At 43.2% G+C, this 23,226-nt stretch overlaps 1 protein-coding gene across 27 annotated transcripts in view; it reads right to left on the bottom strand.

The window, feature by feature from the left end:
* Positions 1 to 23,226, bottom strand: part of plekha6 (pleckstrin homology domain containing, family A member 6) — a 338,778-nt gene that overhangs the window by 40,830 nt on the left and 274,722 nt on the right. For 25 of the 27 annotated variants that reach the window (XM_063065330.1, XM_063065326.1, XM_063065332.1 and 22 more), the window contains 5 exons: positions 21,274 to 21,738; positions 16,411 to 16,891; positions 13,399 to 13,479; positions 10,858 to 10,911; positions 2,999 to 3,064 (listed from right to left, as the gene is read on the bottom strand). In XM_063065330.1, the coding sequence (XP_062921400.1) occupies positions 2,999 to 3,064; positions 10,858 to 10,911; positions 13,399 to 13,479; positions 16,411 to 16,891; positions 21,274 to 21,738 (1,147 nt within the window). The remainder of the gene's footprint in view (positions 1 to 2,998; positions 3,065 to 10,857; positions 10,912 to 13,398; positions 13,480 to 16,410; positions 16,892 to 21,273; positions 21,739 to 23,226) is intronic. The other 2 variants (XM_063065324.1, XM_063065331.1) reach the window with 2 other exon arrangements.

The raw sequence follows: 23,226 nt of genomic DNA on the forward strand, positions 1-23,226 counted from the left end.
ATTCCCTCCACAGATGCTGCCTGACGCACTGAGTTCCTCCTGTGCTTTGTTCATTGCAGTCCAATGGGACTATCTTAGATGGGTGTCTTGGTCAGTACGGACGTTGGGCCAAGAGGCCTGTTTCCATGCTCTATGACTCTATGAATGCAACAATTACAAAGGTTACTGATCTGTCTGAGAATTTAAAAAATGTAAATATTGATAAAGTCGAAGAACAACTCTCAGCAAATCATTCAGGCCCGAGTAACATGTTAAGTCAGCCTGACCTGGTGTAAAACCATATGTTTCATCAGAGTGAACCAATGAGGACCTGGCGTGTTTGTACAGGGCCTTAAGGATTCAGGTCGAGGGGCCAAGTTGTGTTCCAGGTGGTGGCTTCTCTATTAGGGAAAAGACCATAAGACAAAGGAGCAGAAGTCAGCCATTCGGCCCATTGAATCTGCTCCACCAATTTATCCTGAGCTGATCCATTCTCCCATTTAGTCCCACTCCCCCGCCTTCTCACCATAATCTTTGCCCTGGCTGCTCAAATACCTATCAATCTCTGACTTAAATACACCCAATGACTTAGACTCCACTGCTGCCCATGGCAACAAATTCCATAGATTCACCACCCTCTGACTAAAAAAATTTCTTCACATCTCTGTTCTGAAAGGGCGCCCTTCAATCCTTAAGTCATGCCCTCTCGTACTAGACTCCCCCACCATGGGAAACAATTTTGCCACATCCACTCTGTCCATGCCTTTCAACATTCAAAATGTTTCTATGACGTCCCCCCTCATTCTTCTAAACTCCAAGGAATACAGTCCAAGAGCGGACAAACGTTCCTCATATGTTAACCCTCTCATTCCCGGAATCATTCTAGTGAATCTTTTCTGAACCCTCTCCAATGTCAGCACATCCTTTCTTAAATAAGGAGCCCAAAACTGCCCACAGTACTCCAAGTGAGGTCTTACCAGTGCCTTATAGAGCCTCAACATCACATCCCTGCTCCTACACTCTATTCCTCTAGAAATGAATGCCAACATTGCATTCGCCTTCTTCACCACCGACTCAACCTGGAGGTTAACCTTAAGGGTATCCTGCACGAGGACTCCCAAGTCACATTGCATCTCAGAACTTTGAATTCTCTCCCCATTTAAATAATAGTCTGCCCATTTATTTCTTTTGCCAAATTGCATAACCATACACTTTCCAACATTGTATTTCATTTGCCACTTCTTTGCCCATTCTCCCAATCTATCCAAGTCTCTCTGCAGACTTTCTGTTTCCTCAGCACTACTGGCCCCTCCACCTATCTGTGTATCATCAGCAAACTTAGCCACAAGGCCATCTATTCCATAATCCAAATCGTTAATGTACAACGTAAAAAGAAGCAGCCCCAACACAGACCCCTGTGGAACATCACTGGTAACCAGCAGCCAACCAGAATAGGATCCCTTTATTCCCACTCTCTGTTTCCTGCCAATCAGCCAACACTCTATCCACGTATGTAACTTTCCTGTAATTCCATGGGCTCTTATCTTGTTAAGCAGCCTCATGTGTGGCACCTTGTCAAAAGCCTTCTGAAAATCCAAATATACAATATCCACTGCATCTCCCTTGTCTAGCCTACTTGTAATTTCCTCAAAAAATTGCAATAGGTTTGTCAGACAGGATTTTCCTTTAAGGAAACCATGCTGAGTTTTGTCTATCTTGTCATATGCCTCCAGGTACTCTAACCTCATCCTTGACAATCGACTCCAACAACTTCCCAACCACCGATGTCAAGCTAACAGGTCTACAACTTCTTTGCCCCCTTCTTAAATAGCGGAGTGACATTTTCAATCTTCCAGTCCTCCGGAACCATGCCAGAATCTATTGACTTTTGAAAGATCATTGCTAATGCCTCCACAACCTCCACAGCTACTTCCTTCAAAAGGAAGGATAGAAAAGGAGATAGATGACAAGAAAGCGTGTCAGGGTCTCAGAATACAAATGGACCATTAGTATTGAGCAGAGAAGAAAGTTCTTCCATTAGAGGCTTGAGAACCCTTGGGATTTGCTAAAGAGCTGTGGATGGGATTCATTGAAATCAGTTCAGATTTTGGGTTTAGACAGGAAAGTAGTCTCGAGGTCATGGTCTCCTTGATTACTGGAGTAGTTTTTTTAAAAATTAAGACAATATTATTGTTTATCCTCTGGCCCCCATTCCACCCCCAAAATTCTCTCATCTCCTGAAGTCACTAGACCCCAGTAGATCTTCTGCCGTTCGCCAGTTGCGGGTTGCTGGAAGGTACCCTTTACACCAAAGGGCTGCTCTCTAAATACGAAACTAAGCAATAAGGGTCAGCAGGCTACTCACCTACAGGACCTGATATCCACTCACTTTTCTGGATAAGCAGGACTCAATTAGTTTTTATTGGCCTGAAGTGGCAGATTTCCAAATGGAAGAATTATAAACAAATGTTTCAAAGATGGTGGAATTAAAGGTTATGAGGAACCTCCGTCTAGCTACACAGTTGAAAATTTTAGAGGAGGAGCAAACAGAAATTGCCCCATTTCAAACTATTTCATTCCTCATGTCCTCATCAGCTTCTTCTCAAGCCCATTACCATTACTGGGGACAGGCCACAGACAGCAGCTCACCAGAGTCCTCTGTCCCAGGCCAGTCTTTCAAGTGGTCCTCAAGTATGGCCCATCCTCTTGGCGTATCCTTCATCTCCCAGGGATGAGGGCTTTCGAACTTCTGTTGGTGTTTCTGTAACTCAGTGTTTTTTATAGGATGAGCCTCATGCTCAGCTCTCCTCCTTTTTCAGCTGGGTTTGGGACCGTCCATGCCAAAGTTTGCTCTCATCATTCCTTGACATTTACCTGCATAAGGTCTCTCCTCCTGATGGACGATAGTAAGTACAGAACTGAAATCCTATAGATCCATTTATCCCTGAAAAGGACTTTGGATTCCAGCAAAATAGAAATAATCCTTTAAACAAACACATAATTAATTGGTAAAACTTACATCTATCTCCACCTCGTCAACCTTGTAATGGTGCAGAGCGTCCTGGTATCTGTCCTGATATGGAACCTGCAAACATCAGTAACCATTAAGGGCTTTGACCTTGCTATGAGGGACATAGCATCAAGACCATCATTGCAGCATCACCGAGTCAATTTATTGTATCTGTCTCTGATTTGTTTTCTTTGCTGATCATTGAGATAGCTCAGCCTTTGCTCTTTACTCTGACTGCTGGACTTAACATCACATTTCACAGTCTAATGGGAGCATCATGCAGCAAAGGTCCGGGTGAGACCAGGATAAAAATAACGTGTGAGCCTGTTTCACCCTCTTGTGCCTGACACTGATCCAGGGAGCCGAGAAAAGAAGTTCTCTTCATGTTCAGAGCACAGTATTCAATTATATATTTAAAAAACAGACAAGTAAAAACCTTTGGAATAAAACATCTCCAGGACAGAGCTGGTGTGGAAAGGAATCCAGAAGGATTTAATCATGTCATTGTTTTTTTTTTTAAAAATAGCACAGAATACTGGGGAAAGTGTAAAGTAAGTTTCCAGGAAAGGTCACAGTAAAAATCCCAGATATGGTCTGTTAGGTTGGACATCTCTTGATAGTTGAGGTCAGACCACCCTCCTCTGGTGCAGTTTTGCCACACCAGTCACTGGATCTTCAATATTTCAATGCTAGCTGCTCTTCATCCACTGTCTGCTCTTCATCTCCAGTCCGCTCTGTGCCCACGGTCTGTTCTGTACCTGGGCTACCTCAGCCATCCCTTCCTCTGCTGGTGCTCTTTACCTTATATCCCAGACTCTGGAACCCTTTCCCAAGACCCTTCTTGCTGGCAGCTCCCAAACTGACTTCAGTATCTGTCATTGTTAACCACATTTTCTGCTGTTTCCTTCCATTATTGTTTCACAATATTTAAAATTATTCCCACTCGTTTTTCCATCTGCTGTGTAAAGGTCTTTGGGTTATTTCTCTGCCTGTAAGAGATACAATATAGGGAACTATTCCCTTACAGTGGTAACATAGCCCAATTAGCAGTCCATGAATAACTTATCCCAGAGTCAGTTCAAGACAATGACACCACCAGTGCCTTATACATTGAAATGATATGATTTTTTTCTCTCCATTACTATAGGCTCAAACCCAACCATGAGTTCTTACCCTACAACAATCAGGTTCCTGAACCAGCATGGATAACTTCACTCCCCACAACTCTGAACTGATTCTGCAATCTACAGACTCACTTTCAAAGATCCACAACTCATGTTATCAGTATTATTTATCTTCTATTTGCACAATTTGTCTTATTTGTACATTGATTGTTTGTCAGCCTTTGTTTATGTGTGGTTTTTCATAAATTGTATCGTATTTCTTTATTTTCTTGTAAATGCCTGCATGAAAATGAACCTCAGTGTAGTATCTTTGTTAAGGAAGAGCCTAAAGTCAAAACAAAATTTATCACCAAATATGTATAGCATATGTAAATTGGTGATAAATTTTACTTCGACTGTGAGCTCTTCCTTAATAAACTCACTCATGAATTGATCCAAATTAGTTAGCCAATATATTAAAAACCAATAATGCACTGGGCAGTCTGCCATCTTGGTGTCCTGAACAACTTCTTTAGTTATACTCTCATTACAGTTTTTATACCAAAGGCCTTACTTCAAAAGACCATGAACTAATTACTAATTCACCAGCACTACATGAATCCCAATGAAGCAGAATCGTCTGATCTATTGGCATCGCTTAAATCCTAATTAACCAGATCCACAGTCCTTCACCTTTGTTGCAATGAATTCCAAAAGACCATCTCCTTTGAATCACACCAATTGAAACTTTTCAAAATCCCAGAAGGCACAATGGTTTTTCATCCCCTCCTAGAGCTAGAACCACAATAGTCCAAATGAGTAAACTTCTTCTCATTTTTTAGTTCGAAACTGTCCTGCTGTTACTGAACAGATCACCTTATGCATGTTGCACATTTGTACAATACAGGTCTTTGTTCAGAGCTCCGTGGTACTTTTCCTTAGATGGGCTGCCAAGTGAACAAGCAAGTAGGCTGTGAACTGAAAATGTCAATTAACCCTAGTTTGTCTTGAGAAAGTCAGAAAGCTTTTATCAAAATTAACCTCTTTGAACATACTCTAAACAGTCATATCTATCAAAATGCGTGCTTTGTGTAATAACCCAAGCTTCAAAAAAATTAAACCTACTGAACTTTGCTTAACCCCACTGTCTCTAGAGGCATGAAGTCTTCCATCAATCTACACTCATTCCTAGAGACTGGGTACTAATTAAACGTATAGTAGGTTTAGCAAAGGTGAAGTTGATGCCAGATATTGCCACTCTAAATATGCTTATTTAAAATAATCACTGTGGCCCAGCCAGTAGGGTCTCTGCCTCGGAGCGCTAGTGATGATGGGTTCAATCCTGTCCTTGGACATTGACTGCACAAGTTTGCATGTTCTCCATGTGACCAGGGGTACCTATGCTAACAATGGCACATTTTACACTGCTTGGTGGAATCATGCCATTTTGTGTGCAAAGCGAAAAGGAAAACATATATTTAATAATTGGATGATTAAAATGTGTTTGACTGACGAGTGACTGCATATTTCCTGGTCACATAGGGGCAGAAAATGAGTAACTAAGGAACACAAATTTAAGACAACTAGCAAAAGAATCCAATAGGAAACATGGAATTTTTCCTTTTTTCAGCAGAGAACTGGAAAAAAATGTAGTGGAGCCAGTTTCAATGGTGGCTCTTAAAAACAAAAAGTTATATTTAGAAAGGAAAGTTTTGCGATGGGAATAGAGATGCAATGGTAATTAGATCATTCAAAGTCTCAGTGCCTGGCTGACTTCCTTCTGTTCTGTGTCATTCCAAAATACTTTTCAGAAATACAATAAGCTGTCACATAATGCGTATCATCCTTCTGGTTATCATTGTTTGAAAACTGAATGAAGATTCTTACATAACGTTGTTCTCCAGCAATATTGAGACTAATTACATATAATCTAAATTGCTCCAGTTCACTATTTAGCTTTACAATGCCCTAATTTTCTCTTTGTTCCAACCATAGATGCTGAATATTGGTAGGTGAATGCAACGTAATGCTGATTTATGCACGCTCTGTTCAAAACCCTTTTATGAACTGGATTAGTGGGAAAGGCTTTACATTTGTGAATTTACGTAGAAGTAGCTGATTAAGATCACTGCCAAAATGAACTGGAATTGGAATTGCTTTATTCTTGTCACATGTACCAAGATACAGTGAAAAGCTTGAACTGCACACACTTCATACAGACCCATTCATTACAACAGTGCATTGAGGTAAAACAAGGCAAAATAATAACAATGCAGAATAAAGTGTGACAGCTACAGAGACAGTGCAGAGCAGGTAGATAATAAGATGCAAGATGGATAAAATATCTATCCAAGGTAGATAGTGAGGTCAAGAGTCTAATTTATCATACTGCAGAACCATTTAATAGTCTTATAAAAGCGGGATACCATCTTTCCTTGAGTCTGGTGGTATGTGCTTTCAGGCTTTTGTATCTTCCGCTCAAATGAAGAGAGGACAAGACGTAATGTCAAAGGTGCGTGGGGTCTTTGATTATGAATGGGGAAACACTGAAAAACAGCAGCACCGGACGAGTTGCAATGCTGTCATCAAGTTAATTTCAAAACTAGAGGACAGTCAAACTTACAGCAGCAACTCCACTTTACACTCTCCCTCTCTCTCTCTCTGGCTATCCATCCCATAGGATGATGATGGTTCCTTTCAGACAGTTAGTGGGGTTTGGAATACTCCACTCCTCAAAAAAGAACAGCGTGTGCGTGAGTGGATTTAGGTGAGTAGGGGGTTGCACAGGTCCAGACCCAGCCTCTCGATATCCCCTCCCGGATCCAGCGGCATGGTGGGGTCCAAGACAGCTGGGGGAAGTTCTGTTGCAGTGAATGGCCAGACCAAGCTTCGATGCAAGGGATGCCCTTTCCGTGCTTCATGGCACATGTTTGTTAGATGGCCGTTGACCCTACGAGAGGGTTCATCCGCCCTTTGACAGGTCTTGTTTTTCGTCCTGCACGGGCAAGCCTGGTGGGGGAGCCGGTTTAGTCGCCGACCACCCGACCATGTGACAGGCAGTACTGGGTTACATGGTACCAGTAGCACTCAGGCGAGTGACCTACCATGGCAACACACACCATAGTATCCTGCAAAGTCCACATTTAAATGCACTGCAGGTTTTGAATTCACGTAAGATTCTGATACAAATCTTTGTTTCGTATGTGACGCTGACTGCAGGTTATGGCAATGAATGCTGGAACCAACCACAGAGAACTTCCTGCTGCCTCGGTAAAGCCGCCAATATAATCAAGCATCCTTCCCACCCTGTTTTCTTCCATCTTCCATCAGACAGAAGATATAAAGGCTTGTGAACAGGTTTCTATCCCACAATAATAAGACACTTGAATGACCCTCTTATACAATAAAATTGAACTCTTGATCACTCAATCCACCTCACCATGAATCTTGCACTTTATTTACCTGCAATGCACTTTCTCTGTAACACTACATCTGAATTACCTTTTCCCCCTTTTGTACCCCTTCAGTATACTTGCTTATGGAATGATCTGTCTGGATGGAATGCAAACAAAAGCTTTTCACTGTATCTCAGCTAAGGTACTGGTGATCCCTGTTTCCATCCAGGGGGTTAGTGTGGACATGGTGGAGGATTACAAATACCTGGGGATATGAATTGACAATAAACTGGACTGGTCAAAGAACACTGAGGCCGTCTACAAGAAGGGTCAGAGCCGTCTCTATTTCCTGAGGAGACTGAGGTCCTTTAACATCTGCCGGACGATGCTGAGGATGTTCTACGAGTCTGTGGTGGCCAGTGCTATCATGTTTGCTGTTGTGTGCTGGGGCAGCAGGCTGAGGGTAGCAGACATCAACAGAATCAACAAACTTATTCGAAAGGCCAGTGATGTTGTGGGGATGGAACTGGACTCTCTCACGGTGGTGTCTGAAAAGAGGATGCTGTCTAAGTTGCATGCCTTCTTGGACAATGTCTTCCATCCACTACATAATGTACTGGGTGGGCACAGGAGTACATTGACCCAGAGACTCATTCCACCGAGATGCAACACAGAGCGTCATAGGAAGTCATTCCTGCCTGTGGCCATCAAACCTTACAACTCCTCCCTTGGAGGGTCAGACACCCTGTGCCGATAGGCTGGTCCTGGACTTATTTCATAACTGACTGGCATAATTTACATATTACTATTTAACTATTTATGGTTCTATTACTATTTATTATTTATGGTGCAACTGTAATGAAAACCAATTTCCCCCTGGGATCAATAAAGTATGACTATGACTATGACTACACGTGACAATAGTAAACCAATTCCTAAATTTAATAGCCCGAGTTCACCCATTATAGATCAAAGTCAATATTTCTTTCACTTGTTCTATTCCCATGCCTTGCTGATAAAATGGAAATAAACTCTGATAAAAATGGATAGAGAGGGAAGCACAGTAGCGCAGTGGTTAGCACAACGCTTTACAGGACAGGCGACCGTGGTTCAATTCCCACCGCTGCCTGTAAAGAGCTTGTACGTTCTCCCCGTGACCGCGTGGGTTTCCTCCCACAGTCCAAAGACATACTGGTTGATAAGTTAATTAATCATTGTAAATCGTCTCTTGATTAGGCTACGATTAAATTGGGGGTTTGCTAGGCGACATGGCTCAAAGGCCTACTCTGTGTTGTATCGCAATAAAAAATTTAAAAATTTCCATCTGGAAGGTTAATAGGGACCGGTCTGGGTCTGTAAATTTCATTGATGGCATCGATACTTAACGGACACCAATAAAATACCACTCCCCGTAAATATGACATTACTTTAGCCAGTTAGTACATTATACAGAATAGAATACACCATGAACACTACCTCATTATTCCCTTCTTTTCTGCACTATTTTTGGAACTTATGGCAATTTTATATGTATTGCACTGTACCGCTATTGTAAAGCAACACATTTCACATCACAACTCAACGATAATAAATATGATTTTAACCACCAGGGTCAAACAGATCCATACTGAAGGTGGTGCTCTGCAGTTTTCAGTTCATCAGCATAACCTTCCATTTGTCTATTCCATGTTTCTTAGCTGTCCCACAATGCAACAATTCCAGGTTCCAACCACTCTTTCCATGAAAAGGTTCATGTGAAAATTCAGCTGGATTCATTCGACATTAATTCAGATCCATCACCTAATTTTGCCTTTAGCTGTTAATTCTGATTCCTGCCCCTACCCAATAACATTTTTTTTTTGTTTCTTATCTATCAACTTTCCTTTATTGTCTTTGGGATGTCTGTTAGGTAGCCACTCAGATTTTCCCATGGAAAACCCTAGCCTTGCAAGTTAGCCTTTCAGACTACCTTAATAGATTAGATTGGATTCCCCCAGACTCCAGGAGGTGCCCAGGAAGTAAATGCTTTAAATAGACATGGACCCAGGGCAGGGAAGAGCTCGTTTGTATAAGTTCTGGGGAAGGGTCTTGGCTCAAAACATTGACTGTTTATTCATTTCCATAGATGCTGCCTAGCCTTCTGAGTTCCTTCAGCAGCTTGTGTGTGTGTGTGTGGGGGGCAAATGGTCTGATTGTATAATTACACAGTGTAAATCACATTATATTGAGTAGCCTGCAGGACTTTTGGTAAAATTACTGAATATTTTTGCAATGATATTACCAGAACTTAATAGAGATCAGTGTGCTCTTTGAGCATATTAACAGGACGTTAATGAAAACAGAACTCATTAAATGGCCATAGGAGAAGAATCAAGGTTTGCCCCAGTCCTGTAGACAGATTATTAATTGTAATTCCCATTATTACAGCATGCTCATCCATACTTAGACTCAGCTTTATCATTAACTGTCCTTCAGAAAGGCAATCTCTATCATTAATATCAATTCTCCACAGGAAAGAAAACTTTTTGATGTGGCTTGCTGCTTAGGAAGAGACATTCCTTTAATATTTTAAGCTTGTTTTAACATATCATTTTGCGCTATTTTGCCAACAAATAACTAATCCCCTTTAATTGGCTTGCTTCAGTCATAATGTCTTCGAGCACATCCTGTCACATGAGCACTTACATTATGTCAGTGCACACTGTTCAAACAGAGCCCTTGATCAAAGAAATGTTGGGTTGCTTTCTTGCCTATTCCCCAGGGAGGGAATTCACAGGGCATTACACCTCACCTCCACGACCATTACCTTACACACACCAGGACTGCAAGGAGTTCAAAAATGTGTGGCTAGAATGAGGACTAAATGGTTCATATTCTCCCTCAGTAGCAGAGTCATAACTAAGCCAATACTCCTCCCACTTCTGAATACTGTATAATATTGTTTCTAACTACCCTGAGACTTGTATTTACAAATTCGGTTTGTTAATAATTACTCTAATCAAATGAATTCAAAGTCTCTATATTGAAAATTTACTGATGTGTGAAGTATACAGGTAAATTACTCCTCTGAAGAATCTCCAACCTATTCCCTGACATTTTTCCATATGATCTGTTTCTGCACGATTGCATAGTTATAATGATCGATGTTATGAGATGTGATTATTTAACTGTATTAATAGGTGAACAATTTCACTTAAATTGTATTTAAATTATTGCCGTTATGCGCTGAATCACTTCAAATTTTGAACAATAGGTAACCCTGGCTTCTAATGGACTTGCCATCCCTACCCAAGAGTTTGACTGGACTCACAACCTTGTCACTTCGCCTTTGACCAATGATACAAGTACCGTTTTGCACATTGAATCCCACCTGCTGATCCAAAAAATCTAGTTTCCTTTGCAACTGAAGGTCTAGAATTTCATCCTGTCACATCATGTTGAGAAAGGAGTCGAAGTTACAGAATGTAGAAAACAGAAGGAAACAAAGAGTTACTGAGCAGAAAGAAATGATTTGAAGAAACTACCTACAAGCAGTATTTCTTCAGATAGAATAAATAAGCCAAATCAACACACCTAACAAGCCTTCCTGTAAGTATTCCAAAGACCAATCACACTTTTTCTGGTAAACGATCACTGCAATCAATAGCCTGTAACTTCTCTTTTGGAGTTGAGCTTTTGAACCACCAGTACTATCAGGCATTTTTGCGGTGTGAACTGAAGTCTCGAAGGTGCAGGATGAACTGTGGCGTGGCATGTACTTGCCAATTCAAAGTGGTGGGGCCCAGGCCCAAGCCCAGGCCCAAGCCCAAGCCCAAGCCCGTGAGCGAGGAATGACCCAAAGTTTGGACAATTAAAACGCTGGGCCACTTGAAAAGATCAGGGTGTTGGGGCTGGAGGCGTGGGACGGGTCACTTCAGCTTGCTGCTCCATGAGGCTTACGTGCCTCTGCGCTGAACTGACCGGCTCCCGAATCGGCTGTGACTGGCTTCACGGCTGTGGCTTCACTTTCGTGAACACCAGTTCTGAACGTTATTTGCTTACTGCTATTGTTTGCATGATTTGTTTTTGTTCTCTGCACATTGGGTGTTTGATGGTCTTCTTTTCTAATGAGTTCTACTGCGTTACTTTGTTTTGTGGCTGCCTGTAAGGAGATGAATCTCAAGGTTTATAGTATACATACTTTGACAATAAATGTACTTTGCACTTTGATAGTACTGTGCAGTCTGTGCTAAATTGGAATGCAATATTGAAACTAGATATGAATGCTCCTGGAAGGTAACTCATTAGTGGGAATATAAAATGGAATCTGGTGCAGAAAAACCATCACACTATAAGATAAAGGCGAAGAATTAGACCATCCACCCATCAAGTGATCTCTGTTATTCAATCATGGCTTATGTTTTTTTTCTCAACTCCATTCTCCTGCCTTCTTCTGGTAACCCTTAACCGCCAAGAACCTAACAATCTCTCCCTTAAATAAAACCCAATGACCTGGCTTCCACAGCCCTCAGGGAAATCAAATTCTACAGATTTACGTCCCTCTGTTCTAAAGGGATGCCACTTATTCTGACACTGTGCCTCTGGATTCGAGACTCAAATACTAATGGAAACATTCATTGCATCTAGACTTTTTAGTATTCAGTAAGCTTAAATGAGATCTATGTCATCAAAGGATACAAGACATAAATCAGTTACAATTATGGACAGAGAAATGGCAGTTATTGTTTAATCAAGGCAAGTCTGAGTTGTTGTACTTTGGGAAGTCCAATGTAAGGAGAAAGTCGACAGTTAATGGCAGGACCCTTAATAGCATTGATGTACAGAGGGATTTTTGTGTCCAAGTCCATACCTCCCTGTAAGTGGCCGCATACATAGAGTGGTAAAGCAGGTGTGAAATAAGGCATTGCCATGTCTCTAAATTAGAAAACTAGATATAAAAGAGCTAAGGCTCGAGAATGCAAATTAACACCTTTTCTAAGGTTTGAAAACTATGAACAGAAAGTAGATTATGTAAAGATGAAGGAGAAAAAAGATATTTACTTGGTTAAATATTACAGACTGCAAAGCGGATGGATTCCATGAGATAGGGTTTAATAAACAGGCATAATTATATCATGCAATCAATTTTGGCCTCTATAGCTGTCTATGGCAATGAATTCCACAGATTCACTACCCTGAGGGCACTGACATGCCAGAGAACAAAAGGGCCTGGGAATACAGATCCATAATTCCTTGAAAGTGGAATCGCAGGTAGACAGGGTAGTAAAGAGAACTCTTAGCACATTGGCCTTCATAAATCAGGGCAGGGAATGCAGGAAGTGGGATGTTATGCTGAAGATGTACCAGTTGTTGGGGAGGCCGAATTTGGAGTATTGTGAGCTGCCCAGGTCACCTACCTATGGGAGGATCTCACTAAGCTTATTAGAGTGTAGAAAGAATATGCAAGGGTGTTACTGGGACTTAAAGATCTGAATTACAGAGACAGATTAAATAGATTGGGACTTTATTCCCTGGAGCACAAGAGAATGAGGGGAAATCATAAAGAGGTGTACAAAATTATGGGCATAGATAAGGTAAATGCATGTAGGCTTTTTCCCCCACACAGGCTGGGCAAGAATAGAACTAGAGGTCATAGTTCAGGGTGAAAGGTGAAATACTTAAGGGGAATCTGAGGGATAACTTATTCACTCAGAGGCTAGTACAAGTGCAGAACAAACTACCAGCGGAAATGATAGACGTGGTTTAAGTGGAGTTGGATAAGAGGGCCTTGGAGGGCTAAGATCCAGGTGCAGGTAGGTGGGACTAGACAGAAGCTCAGGCTGGCATGGACTAGATGGGCTGAAAGGCTTGTTTCTGTGCTGTAATACTCTCTGATTCCATAATTTTGCACATTGTAGTTTTAGGAACCTACCATTCGGTCCTGCATGGAATGCGAGGCGGTGAAGTGATATGGTTGCATTCCAGTAGGTCTTCTCTCTCCTGAGTATTCATACTGATAGGAAAAATGAGAACAAGTTTCAGGTTAAAGCCAGTCCCAGCTATGAATATTTTAAAGAGAAGTTCTTCTTCAAGGTAGTGGCCCAGGGTTTTTCATATCCATTTGATTAATTTTAAACTCATTTTAGCCGCTCAGAGGAACGATGCCATCCATAAGAATGCTGTGCTCCATCAGTAGTTCCATAGAATTTCAGCCCAGATTTTTTTGTGTTCAGCTCTGGTGTGGAACTCAAAGCAAAAAGGTGACACAAACGAACATTGATAACACCAAGAAAATAAAGTTAAATCCTGGCTATATTTCCCAATGTGCTGTGAAGATGGTGCGGTGATATTCAAAGAGAAGGGATAAAATTAACTGATCAGTCACTGCAGCCTGGTTTAATGTTGTCTTTTAGTTCCAGAATAATAAAAAAAAAGAATTGCACAATATAAAAAGGTGTATCCCTGCCACATAATGCACAGTCCAGGACAGATTTGCTTTGAAACTTAACCTCCTGGTTGGTTGTACATTCATGGAGCTGTCTTTCAACTCTGTAACAAAAAGGGGTATATTTTGGGTATCCAGAGTTTGTTCTCGAAGGCTTTTGGGACAGACACCAATATTGAACATTTAAAGGGATTCTGCTAGTTTACTTTGTTCATTCGTAAAGTGTTGTGTCATGTGACATGGGCAATTATGGTCTTTCCATGATCATGATTGTTCTTGGCAAATTTTTCTACAGAGGGGTTTGCCATTGCCTTCTTCTGGGTGTTCTCTTTACAAGATGCGTGACCCCTGCCAATAGCCATACACTTTAGAGATTGCCTGCCTGTGACAGTGGTTGCATAACCAGGACTTATGATATGCACCAGCTGCTCATACGACCATCCACCACCTGCTCCCACTGCTTCATGTCACCGTGATCGGGGGTGGGTGGGGGGTCTTAGGAGGTGCTACACCTTACCCAAGGGTGACCTGCAGGCTAGCGGAGGGAAGGAGTGCCTTACACCTCCTTTGGTAGAGACATATCTCCACCTCGCCACCCAAAATGGGATAAGCTAACGTTGTACACATGTAAATCTGTGAAATTGACTGTATTCAAAAAGTCTAAGTAGGTGATTATATCAAATGAAACCATAATTAATCGTTCTTTTCTGTGCTGAAGTAGGGACACCATGGTAGCATAGAAGTTAGCGTGACATTATTAGAGCTCGAGGAGTCAAGAGTTTGGAGTTTAATTCCAACACCGTCTGTAATAAGTTTGTACGTCCCTCCTGTGAGCGCATGGGCTTCCTCCGGGTGCTACAGCTTTCTTCCATGCTCCAAAGATACAGTATACCGTTCAGTAGATTAACTGGTTGTTGTAAACTGCCCTATGATTAGGCTAGGGTTAAATGGATGGGTTGCTGGGCAGTGTGGATCGTTGGGCTGGGAGGACATGATCCGTGCTGTATCTCTAAATAAACTAGGGCCGCCACAGTAGCATAGCGGTCAGTGCAACGTTATGACAGTTGGGAGTTCAATTCCGACACCGTCTGTAAGAAGTTTGTACATCCTTCCCATGAGTGCGTGGGTTTCCCCCAGGTGCTCCGGTTTCCTCCCACATTCAAAAGACGTACCAGTTGGTAGTTTAATTGGTCATTGTAAGTTGTCCCATGATTAACTTAGGGTTAAATAGGTGGGTTGCTAGGCAGTGGAGCTTGTTGAACTGGAAGGACCTGTTCCTCACACTATCTCCAAATAAGTAACGTACAAAACTTTGTGTCAGGAGGGAGAGATTTTCCTGAAGATTTGTTCAGTGAATATTTTCCAATTAGTTTCCAAGTAGCTCAGTTTTTGTCACCACATATGCAAGCGATCAATAATTTGGGAAAATTGCTTAACCCTGCTGGAAGAATTTTTCTGAGCTTCCCAAAAATTGTTTAATGCAGATTTATTTTTAAAATTAAATATTATGGAACAAACACAAGGCTTTGTTGAAATTGTGTGTTCCTTTCCAGAAGCTATGATAGTTGATAGTTGGCTGCTCTCGGGAAAATAAATACTATAAAGGTATTATTAAGTCAAGCAGGTCGGCCTTGTGTTTTTTAATGGTTAAAACCTTCTATTGAGTTATTTCAAATCAAAGCAGCCCACCTTCTCTGTAACCTTTCCCCCATCACTGTTACCCTCCTACCACAGTCCTTCCCAAAGCAAACCAGAATTTATTCTCCCAAACTCCATGATACCGCTCACATTTTTTCTCTACTCATTACTATTATCAGGGAGGATGTATAGGAATTTGAGGAGCCATACTCAACATTTTAAGAACAGCTTCTTCCCCTCCGCCAACAGATTTCTGAATGGCTCATGAACACATGAATACTACCTTGTTATTTGTGTTGTACCTTTTGTTTTGTTACTTGTAGTCTTTATGTCCTGCACTAAACAAAAAATTTTCTGTAGAGCAGTAAACAGTAAAAAGCTAAATCAAATCAATATTTGGCATGACTATCCTTTGCCTTTAAAACTGCATCTAATCTCTTGGGTACACTGTTGTGCAGTTTTATAAGAAAATTGGCTGGCAGGTTGTTCCAAGCATCCAGGAGAACATGCCACAGTTCTGCAGATTTGGCTGTCTTGCTAGCTTCTGCCTCTGCAGGTAATCGCAGACAGCCTTGATAACATTGAGATCAGGGCTCTGAGGAGGCCATACCATCTGAAACCACATTAAAAAATCTAGGGTGTCCAAGACTTTTGCACAGTACTGTACGTCAGTGACAATAAACAGATTCTGATTAACTTTCATGCATTTTCCCCCTCAACCGCATCACCCTTCTGGTAATCTTCCTATCAGAAACTATCTCCCACAGATTCTACCACATTGGGGTCACATTACAGCGGGCAATTAATCTGTCAACCCAACACTGAAGATGGCATCAATAAGGTTTCAAGTCGCCATGTTACCTTGGCACTGCGGGAACGACGCAGCGTGTAACCGGGGTCTCCGAGACCTTCGTCCCTTTGTGGCGGCACTCTCTCGAGCCTGCCATTGGGAGACCTCACCGGAGAGTAGATATGGTTGACAACCAGAGGCCCCTGGGACGGCGAGCGTGGCACGGAACGTGAGCGGGGCTGGAAGGACAACCTCCGCAGGGTGCCAGCGACACCGTCGACCTCGGGAGAGTAAGGCTGCTGCACCCCGTGCCAGACGGGCGAGCCCTGCCCACTGTATGCCTGGCGTCCCTGCCAGTCCCTCATCGGGTACGAGGGCTGCTGCTCGTTGATGGACCATCGGGCCGTCATCCTGTTGTACGAGGATACAGAACAAATGCTGTCCGGACGCCCACCAGGTGCTATGAACTGGGGGTACTCTTCCTGGTAATAGGGCGAGAGAAGATTGTAGTACTCTGGCACTTCTCTGGTTGGAGTCTGGTACACCTGTGAGCTGAAGAGAAGGGAAACAGTCAGGAGGATATCACAGTGGCTTGGAGACAAGAAAGACTGCAGATGCTGGAGACTGTAGTGACAGACAATCTGCTGGAAGCACTCAGTGACTTCGGCAGTATAAGGTCATACAGCATGGAAAAAGGCCCTACAGCCTGACAGGTCCATGCTGACAATGATGCCCATCCAAGTTAGTCCCAATTTCAGCATTTGGTCTCTAAAGCTGGGGTCAACATTATTGGTCCATGGCACATAAAAAGGTTGGGGGAACCCTGCTCTGAAGTCAAAATCAGAGTCATGCTCATTGTCATATGCACAACTACATTGATGCAACGGTATAATAAAATACCTGTTTGCAGCATTTTCACAGGCAGATAGCATCATATAACATTTCCTATCAATATATCTACCCAACTGTTTTCAAAAAGTTGATAATGTACTTTCCTCAACCAACTTCTCTGGCAGCTCATTCCAGATACATAACTTCTGGAACGTATGTGAAATGAGCTGCCTGAAGAGTTGGTGAAGGAAGGTACAATATCAACTTCTAGAAGATAGCTGGATCGATACTGTTTGGTTGCTTTTATTTGTTTATTCATTCATTTATTTATTGAGATACAGTGTGGAATAGGTCCTTTGAGCTGCGCTGCCCAACAGCCCCCAATTTTACCCTAGCCTATTCACAGGACAATTTACAATGACCAATAAACCTACTAACAGGTATTATACTAACCTGTATGTCTTTGGACTGTGGGAGGAAACCAGCGCACCCGGGGTGAACCCACGCAGTCACGGGAAGAACGGACAAACTCTTTACAGGCAGTGGTGGGAATCGAACCCGGGTTACTGTTATTGAAAGGTGTTGAGCTGACCACTATGTGACCGTGCCACCCTATATGAAGCTCTCTGCCTGTGACACTACTGCAAGAAAGTTTTTCATTAGACCAGTCCACACATCTACTTGTGTATTTGACCAAAAAACATGACTTTGATCATGAAACACACATCAAAGTTGCTAGTGAACGCAGCAGGCCAGGCAACATTTCTAGGAAGAGGTACAGTCGACCTTTCAGGCCGAGACAGGACTAACTGAAGGAAGAGTTAGTAAAAGATTTGAAAGTGGGAGGGGGAGGGGGAGATCCAAAATGATAGGAGAAGACAGGAGGGGGAGGGATGGAGCCAAGAGCTGGACAGTTGATTGGCAAAGGGGATATGAGAGGATCATGGGACAGGAGGCCCAGGGAGAAAGACAAAGTGGGGGGGGGGGAACCCAGAGGATGGCAAGGGGTATAGTGAGAGGGACAGAGGGAGAAAAAGGAGAGTGAGAGAAAGAATGTGTGTATAAAAATAAATAACAGATGGGGTACGAGGGGGAGGTGGGGCAGTAGCGGAAGTTAGAGAAGTCGATGTTCATGCCATCAGGTTGGAGGCTACCCAGACGGAATATAAGGTGTTGTTCCTCCAACCTGAGTGTGGCTTCATCTTTACAGTAGAGGAGGCCGTGGATAGACATGTCAGAATGGGAATGGGATGTGGAATTAAAATGTGTGGCCACTGGGAGATCCTGCTTTCTCTGCCGGACAGAGCGCAGGTGTTCAGCAAAGCGGTCTCCCAGTCTGCGTCGGGTCTCGCCAATATATAGAAGGCCACATCGAGAGCACCGGACGCAGTATATCACCCCAGCTGACTCACAGGTAAAGTGTCGCCTCACCTGGAAGGACTGTCTGGGGCCTGAATGGTGGTAAGGGAGGAAGTGTAAGGGTATGTGTAGCACTTGCTCCGCTTACAAGGATAAGTGCCAGGAGGGAGATCAGTGGGGAGGGATGGGGGGGACGAATGGCCAAGGGAGTCGCGTAGGAAGCGATCCCTGCGGAAAGCAGAGAGAGCGGGGGGAGGGAAAGATGTGCTTAGTGGCGGGATCCTACTGAAACAAGTTTAGGTTCTTACAAAACTTCTTTAAATTTGGAGCACCCAAAACATGTTTTTATACAATTGAAACAAAGTCACCACATGGTGTCTGTTAAATCATACTCTCTGCATGAAATAATTAAAATAAATTCATTTTTTATTTGATTATGGCCAGGGACATCACTCACAATTTTTTACCCCCCCCCATAGTAAAGTTCAAAGTTCAAAGTAAATTTATTATCTGATTATTTATATGTCACCAGGTACTACCCTCCTCCAAGAGGACCACAACCGTCATGAATTTGGAGGATTATGTGCCTTGATGACCCTGAGAGCTATGTTGGCTGGAGTCAAGGCTTTATACTTTGGCTCTTTGTAGGATCACGCTTACCTACCAGGTCAAAGCGTAGAGGCCAGACTAAGAGTGGTCCTCCAGGTTCGATGGTTCAGCTCAGGCTAAGCACCCTGACTGGTAAAACAGCAACGGAGAACCCTCCTACATCTGAGTGTGAAGGTATTCCCGAGTCTCCACCCAGGACGTGCATGACTAACAGCAGTGAAAACCGAGGGGAAGGTGCTGACACGATGAAGGAAGCCCTGAACACCACCAGAGATAGAGGACTTTCACTGCTGCCCTAAACGCAGTGGCATAACAGGCAATAAGCAAGCTGATGTACTACCCTGGCATTCACATGAGAACAATGAAGTACAACAGTATCAGTGAGAAACAACACATGAACAAAGACTGACATGCAACCCATGTGCAAAAGAAGACAAACTGAAAATACAGAAAAATATAATAAGAATAAATGAATAATACCGAGAACATAAGACTCAATCATAGTAATGGATCTGTAGTCATGTATCAGACAGGGTAAGGACATCAGGTGTCCTTCCATGAAGGTTATTAGTGAACCAGATGGCCTTATGATAATCCAGCAGGTTACTGAGACCAGCTTCCTTGTTTTTGAAAGGCACAGTTACTTTAATAAGCTGAATCTAAATTCTCCAGCTGTCACAGTGGGATCTGAACTCAAATCTCAGGATCAATGGTGCAAACGAATGACTGCTAGCCTAGCAATGGAACATGCGTCTGTACTTTTCACTGTGTGGCTGGAAGAATTCAAGCAAAGCGTTCTGACAGGGATGGCGATGAAGAACAGACAGACTGGCCCAGTGGGTTTGAGCAGCTGCAAGAACCCCATGCTGACTGCTCATCTTATATTGGGTCGATTCCCAGTTGAAAAGTTGCTGCAGTTTCCTCCTCTGAGCATAGCACCAAGGTCCTGTATAAGTTATATACAGGCCGTCCCTGAACTTATGGTAGCTGTGTCAAGTCAAGTTTATTGTCATTTAACTATATACATGTATACCATCAAGTGAGACTATGTTTCTCCAGACCAAGGCGTAAAGCACAGTAGTACACAAAAACACACAATAACTACATAAACAAAGATAGATAAACAAAGTGAAGTGCATAAATTAAGTATTGTAAGGTACAGACAAATTATCCGTTGCCACTTCAAATGCGATGTGGCAGCGCAATCGCTTTATAGCAGCAGCTGTAAGATTGGGGTTCAATTCCACGGCTCTCTCTCAGAGTTTGTACGCTCTCCCCATGATTGCATGGGTTCCCTTGCGATGCTCCAGTTTCTCCCACATTCCAAGGATGCAGGGGTTGGGATTACTGGGCTATGGGAACGCTATGTTGGTGGCGGAAGCATGGCGATGCTTGCAGGCTGCCACCACGATCGGCGCTGATTTGATTTGATGCAAACATACTTCAGTGTTTGTTTCGATGCACATGTGACAACTAAAGCTAATCTTTATCCATTTCCTGCAGTTGAATGAGCTCCCATAATACTGTTAAAAACCAAACTCCAATACACACAAACACACCTTTTTCCCTACAATTGGCAGAACTAGTTTCCTCTCTCCCTCCATTTTTAGTTATTGTTCTTTCTTATTAGTTTTACGTGCTCTAAATGTTATTCATTATAATATTGAGGGAGGTGTGGTCACAATATCGGGTGATTTTTTTTGCACTATTTTCCATCTCATGGGCAAAATTGACTCAAGGAACCCAAATCCCAGCTGTCATGGTGGGATTTGAACTGAAATCTCTGGCTCTGGACGAATGGGCCAAATGAGTGACTGCAGGGATGTAACCTCGATGTTACAACAGCTTTTATTGTGGCTTAAAAATTCAGATGAAGCATTCCCACAGAGACAACGATGAAAATAGAACTCATTTGCTATGCAGGGATGTCCTGTAAATTTATGTTCAAGCAAGCCTGGTGACTTAGTCACTTACAACAGTGTAAAAATTTAAATACTTCCACTTTTACTATGCTCATATCATTCAACGTTTCACATCTTAACCATTACAACTAGGCCAGCTTTCCTCCCCCTCCTTTGGCAGGACACAAATCACCCACTACGGACAGGACGGCCCTTCTGGAACTGGCCTCTCACCTCCTCAGTTCGTCCGTCGTTAATGCAGACCTGCGCATGTTAACCCACTGTTGCAGCTGAGACAGCGAGGACTGGCGCTGTGCCATTTTCTCAGTGCTGGTACGGGGAACAAATCCCCGCCGGTGCACGACATTTCCCCCCTCCTGCGGCTGGTAGCTCTCCCCAGGGGAGCCCTGCTGCCAGTGGTGCCCATTAACCTGAATGGGCCTCTCGAAGCCTGGGTGAGTTCTCAGCTCCGGAGCAGGGCTGTTGGGGTCGGAAGGCGCGTCTTGTCCTGATAGGCCGTTAACCTTGGCCACCGGCTCCTTGCCAGAATTGTTCCTGTCGCTCTTCCTGTTACTTGTTCTGTCAAACCCATCTGCCTCACTGCCAACCTTTTCCTGGTCGGGTTTGATTAATCGCTTATGATTACTCGTGTGGTTCGATTCTGAGGAAGGCTGTGTCTCAAAATTCACCCCGGTCCTGCTGAACAGAAGGAATAAAAAAGGCAAATTAGTGCATAAATTCAGGAGATTCTGCAAATGCTGGAAATCTAGAGCAACACATAAAATGCTGGAGAAACTCTGCAGGTTAGGTAGCATCTTTACTTCCAGTAAGATGGCAGGGACTTCCAGTAAGATGACAGGGACTTCCAGTAAGATGGCAATGCGTTTGATCACAGCAGCTTCTACAGGGTCAACCAAGGTGTTATCGTGCTTTCTAAAGGTATTTTTTTTACAATCGCAATACCATGCTGGACAAATCTCTTACTATCTGTTCTTTCAGTTAGTCCTGACGAGGGGTCTCGGCCCAATACGTCGACTGTACCTCTTCCTAAAGCTGCTGCCTGGCCTGCTGCGTTCACCAGCATTTTTTGTGTGTGTTGCTGGACATCAAGAACTTTAAGTACTGCAATTCTACCCCATCAGCAAGTTACTAATTGGCCGTGAAACAGAAGGAGCTGGACTTGTTGCAGATCATGCTGCTGGCAGCATCAGAGAGGCATCAGGGGAGTCGGCTCACAAAGGCGGTGTGCAGTCTAACAGCAAGTGATCGCCGTAGTCGCTTTTCCAGTGATCGCAAGACCCTGTTGGACATCGTTAATGTGGAATGCTACAAGCCCTATTCACTAATTTACTGGGGGGTGGATGGGCTGGGTGGCCTTGGTTGTAGTGAGGACTGGGCCTCAAGCTGCAGTGTCACCACCTTACAGCTGCCTAGGATAGTGTGGGAGTCGGTGCACTCCACCAGAGGCAGTTTGTTGCGGCGTCCAAACTGGAGTTGGTGCTGCTCCCGCCCCCCTAGTATTCACTTGGCAGGAGACAAGCTGTTTTGTGTTCAATTGCAGACTGCTGCAACTTTTATGGACAAAGGGTCTTGGACTATATTTGTTTTGGGTGACTGTATTTTACTGATATCTTACATGTGCTATATGTGCCTTGTGCTGTGTGTGACTGCTGGTACTCTGTTTTATTCCTTGGCCCCAGAGTAATGCTGTTTTGTTTGGCACTGCTCGTGTATGGTTGAATGACAATTAACCATGAACTTGAACTTGAATGGAAAGGAACAAATAGTCGACATTATGAACCAAGACACTTCATCATGTGCTGATGAGGGTTCTCAGCCAAAAATATCAACTGTTCGTCCTCTCTGATTGATGCTGCCTGAACTGGTGAATTCCACCAGCAGTTTATGTGTTGCTCGTGGTTAATTTATCTATTGTGAAACTGCGCCTGAATAAACAGAAAAAAGTAAGACAGTGCATATTTTTCAGCAATGATATAAGTGAGTAGACCTAGTCAGGGGTTCATTGATTGTTATTGTTTCTCTCTGCGTCTTGTGGCGCATTGGGCGGATATCTTGCCCGTTTCTTTACCTCTTGCCTGTTTTTTTTTACAAGGCCGAGTTGCTAGCTCGATGCTCAACCCAGCACGGATGGAACGTGTGCAAGGAGCCAGCCAGATTCGAACCCAG

Source organism: Mobula hypostoma, chromosome 13 (assembly GCF_963921235.1).
Source record: "Mobula hypostoma chromosome 13, sMobHyp1.1, whole genome shotgun sequence".
NCBI lineage: Eukaryota > Metazoa > Chordata > Chondrichthyes > Myliobatiformes > Myliobatidae > Mobula > Mobula hypostoma.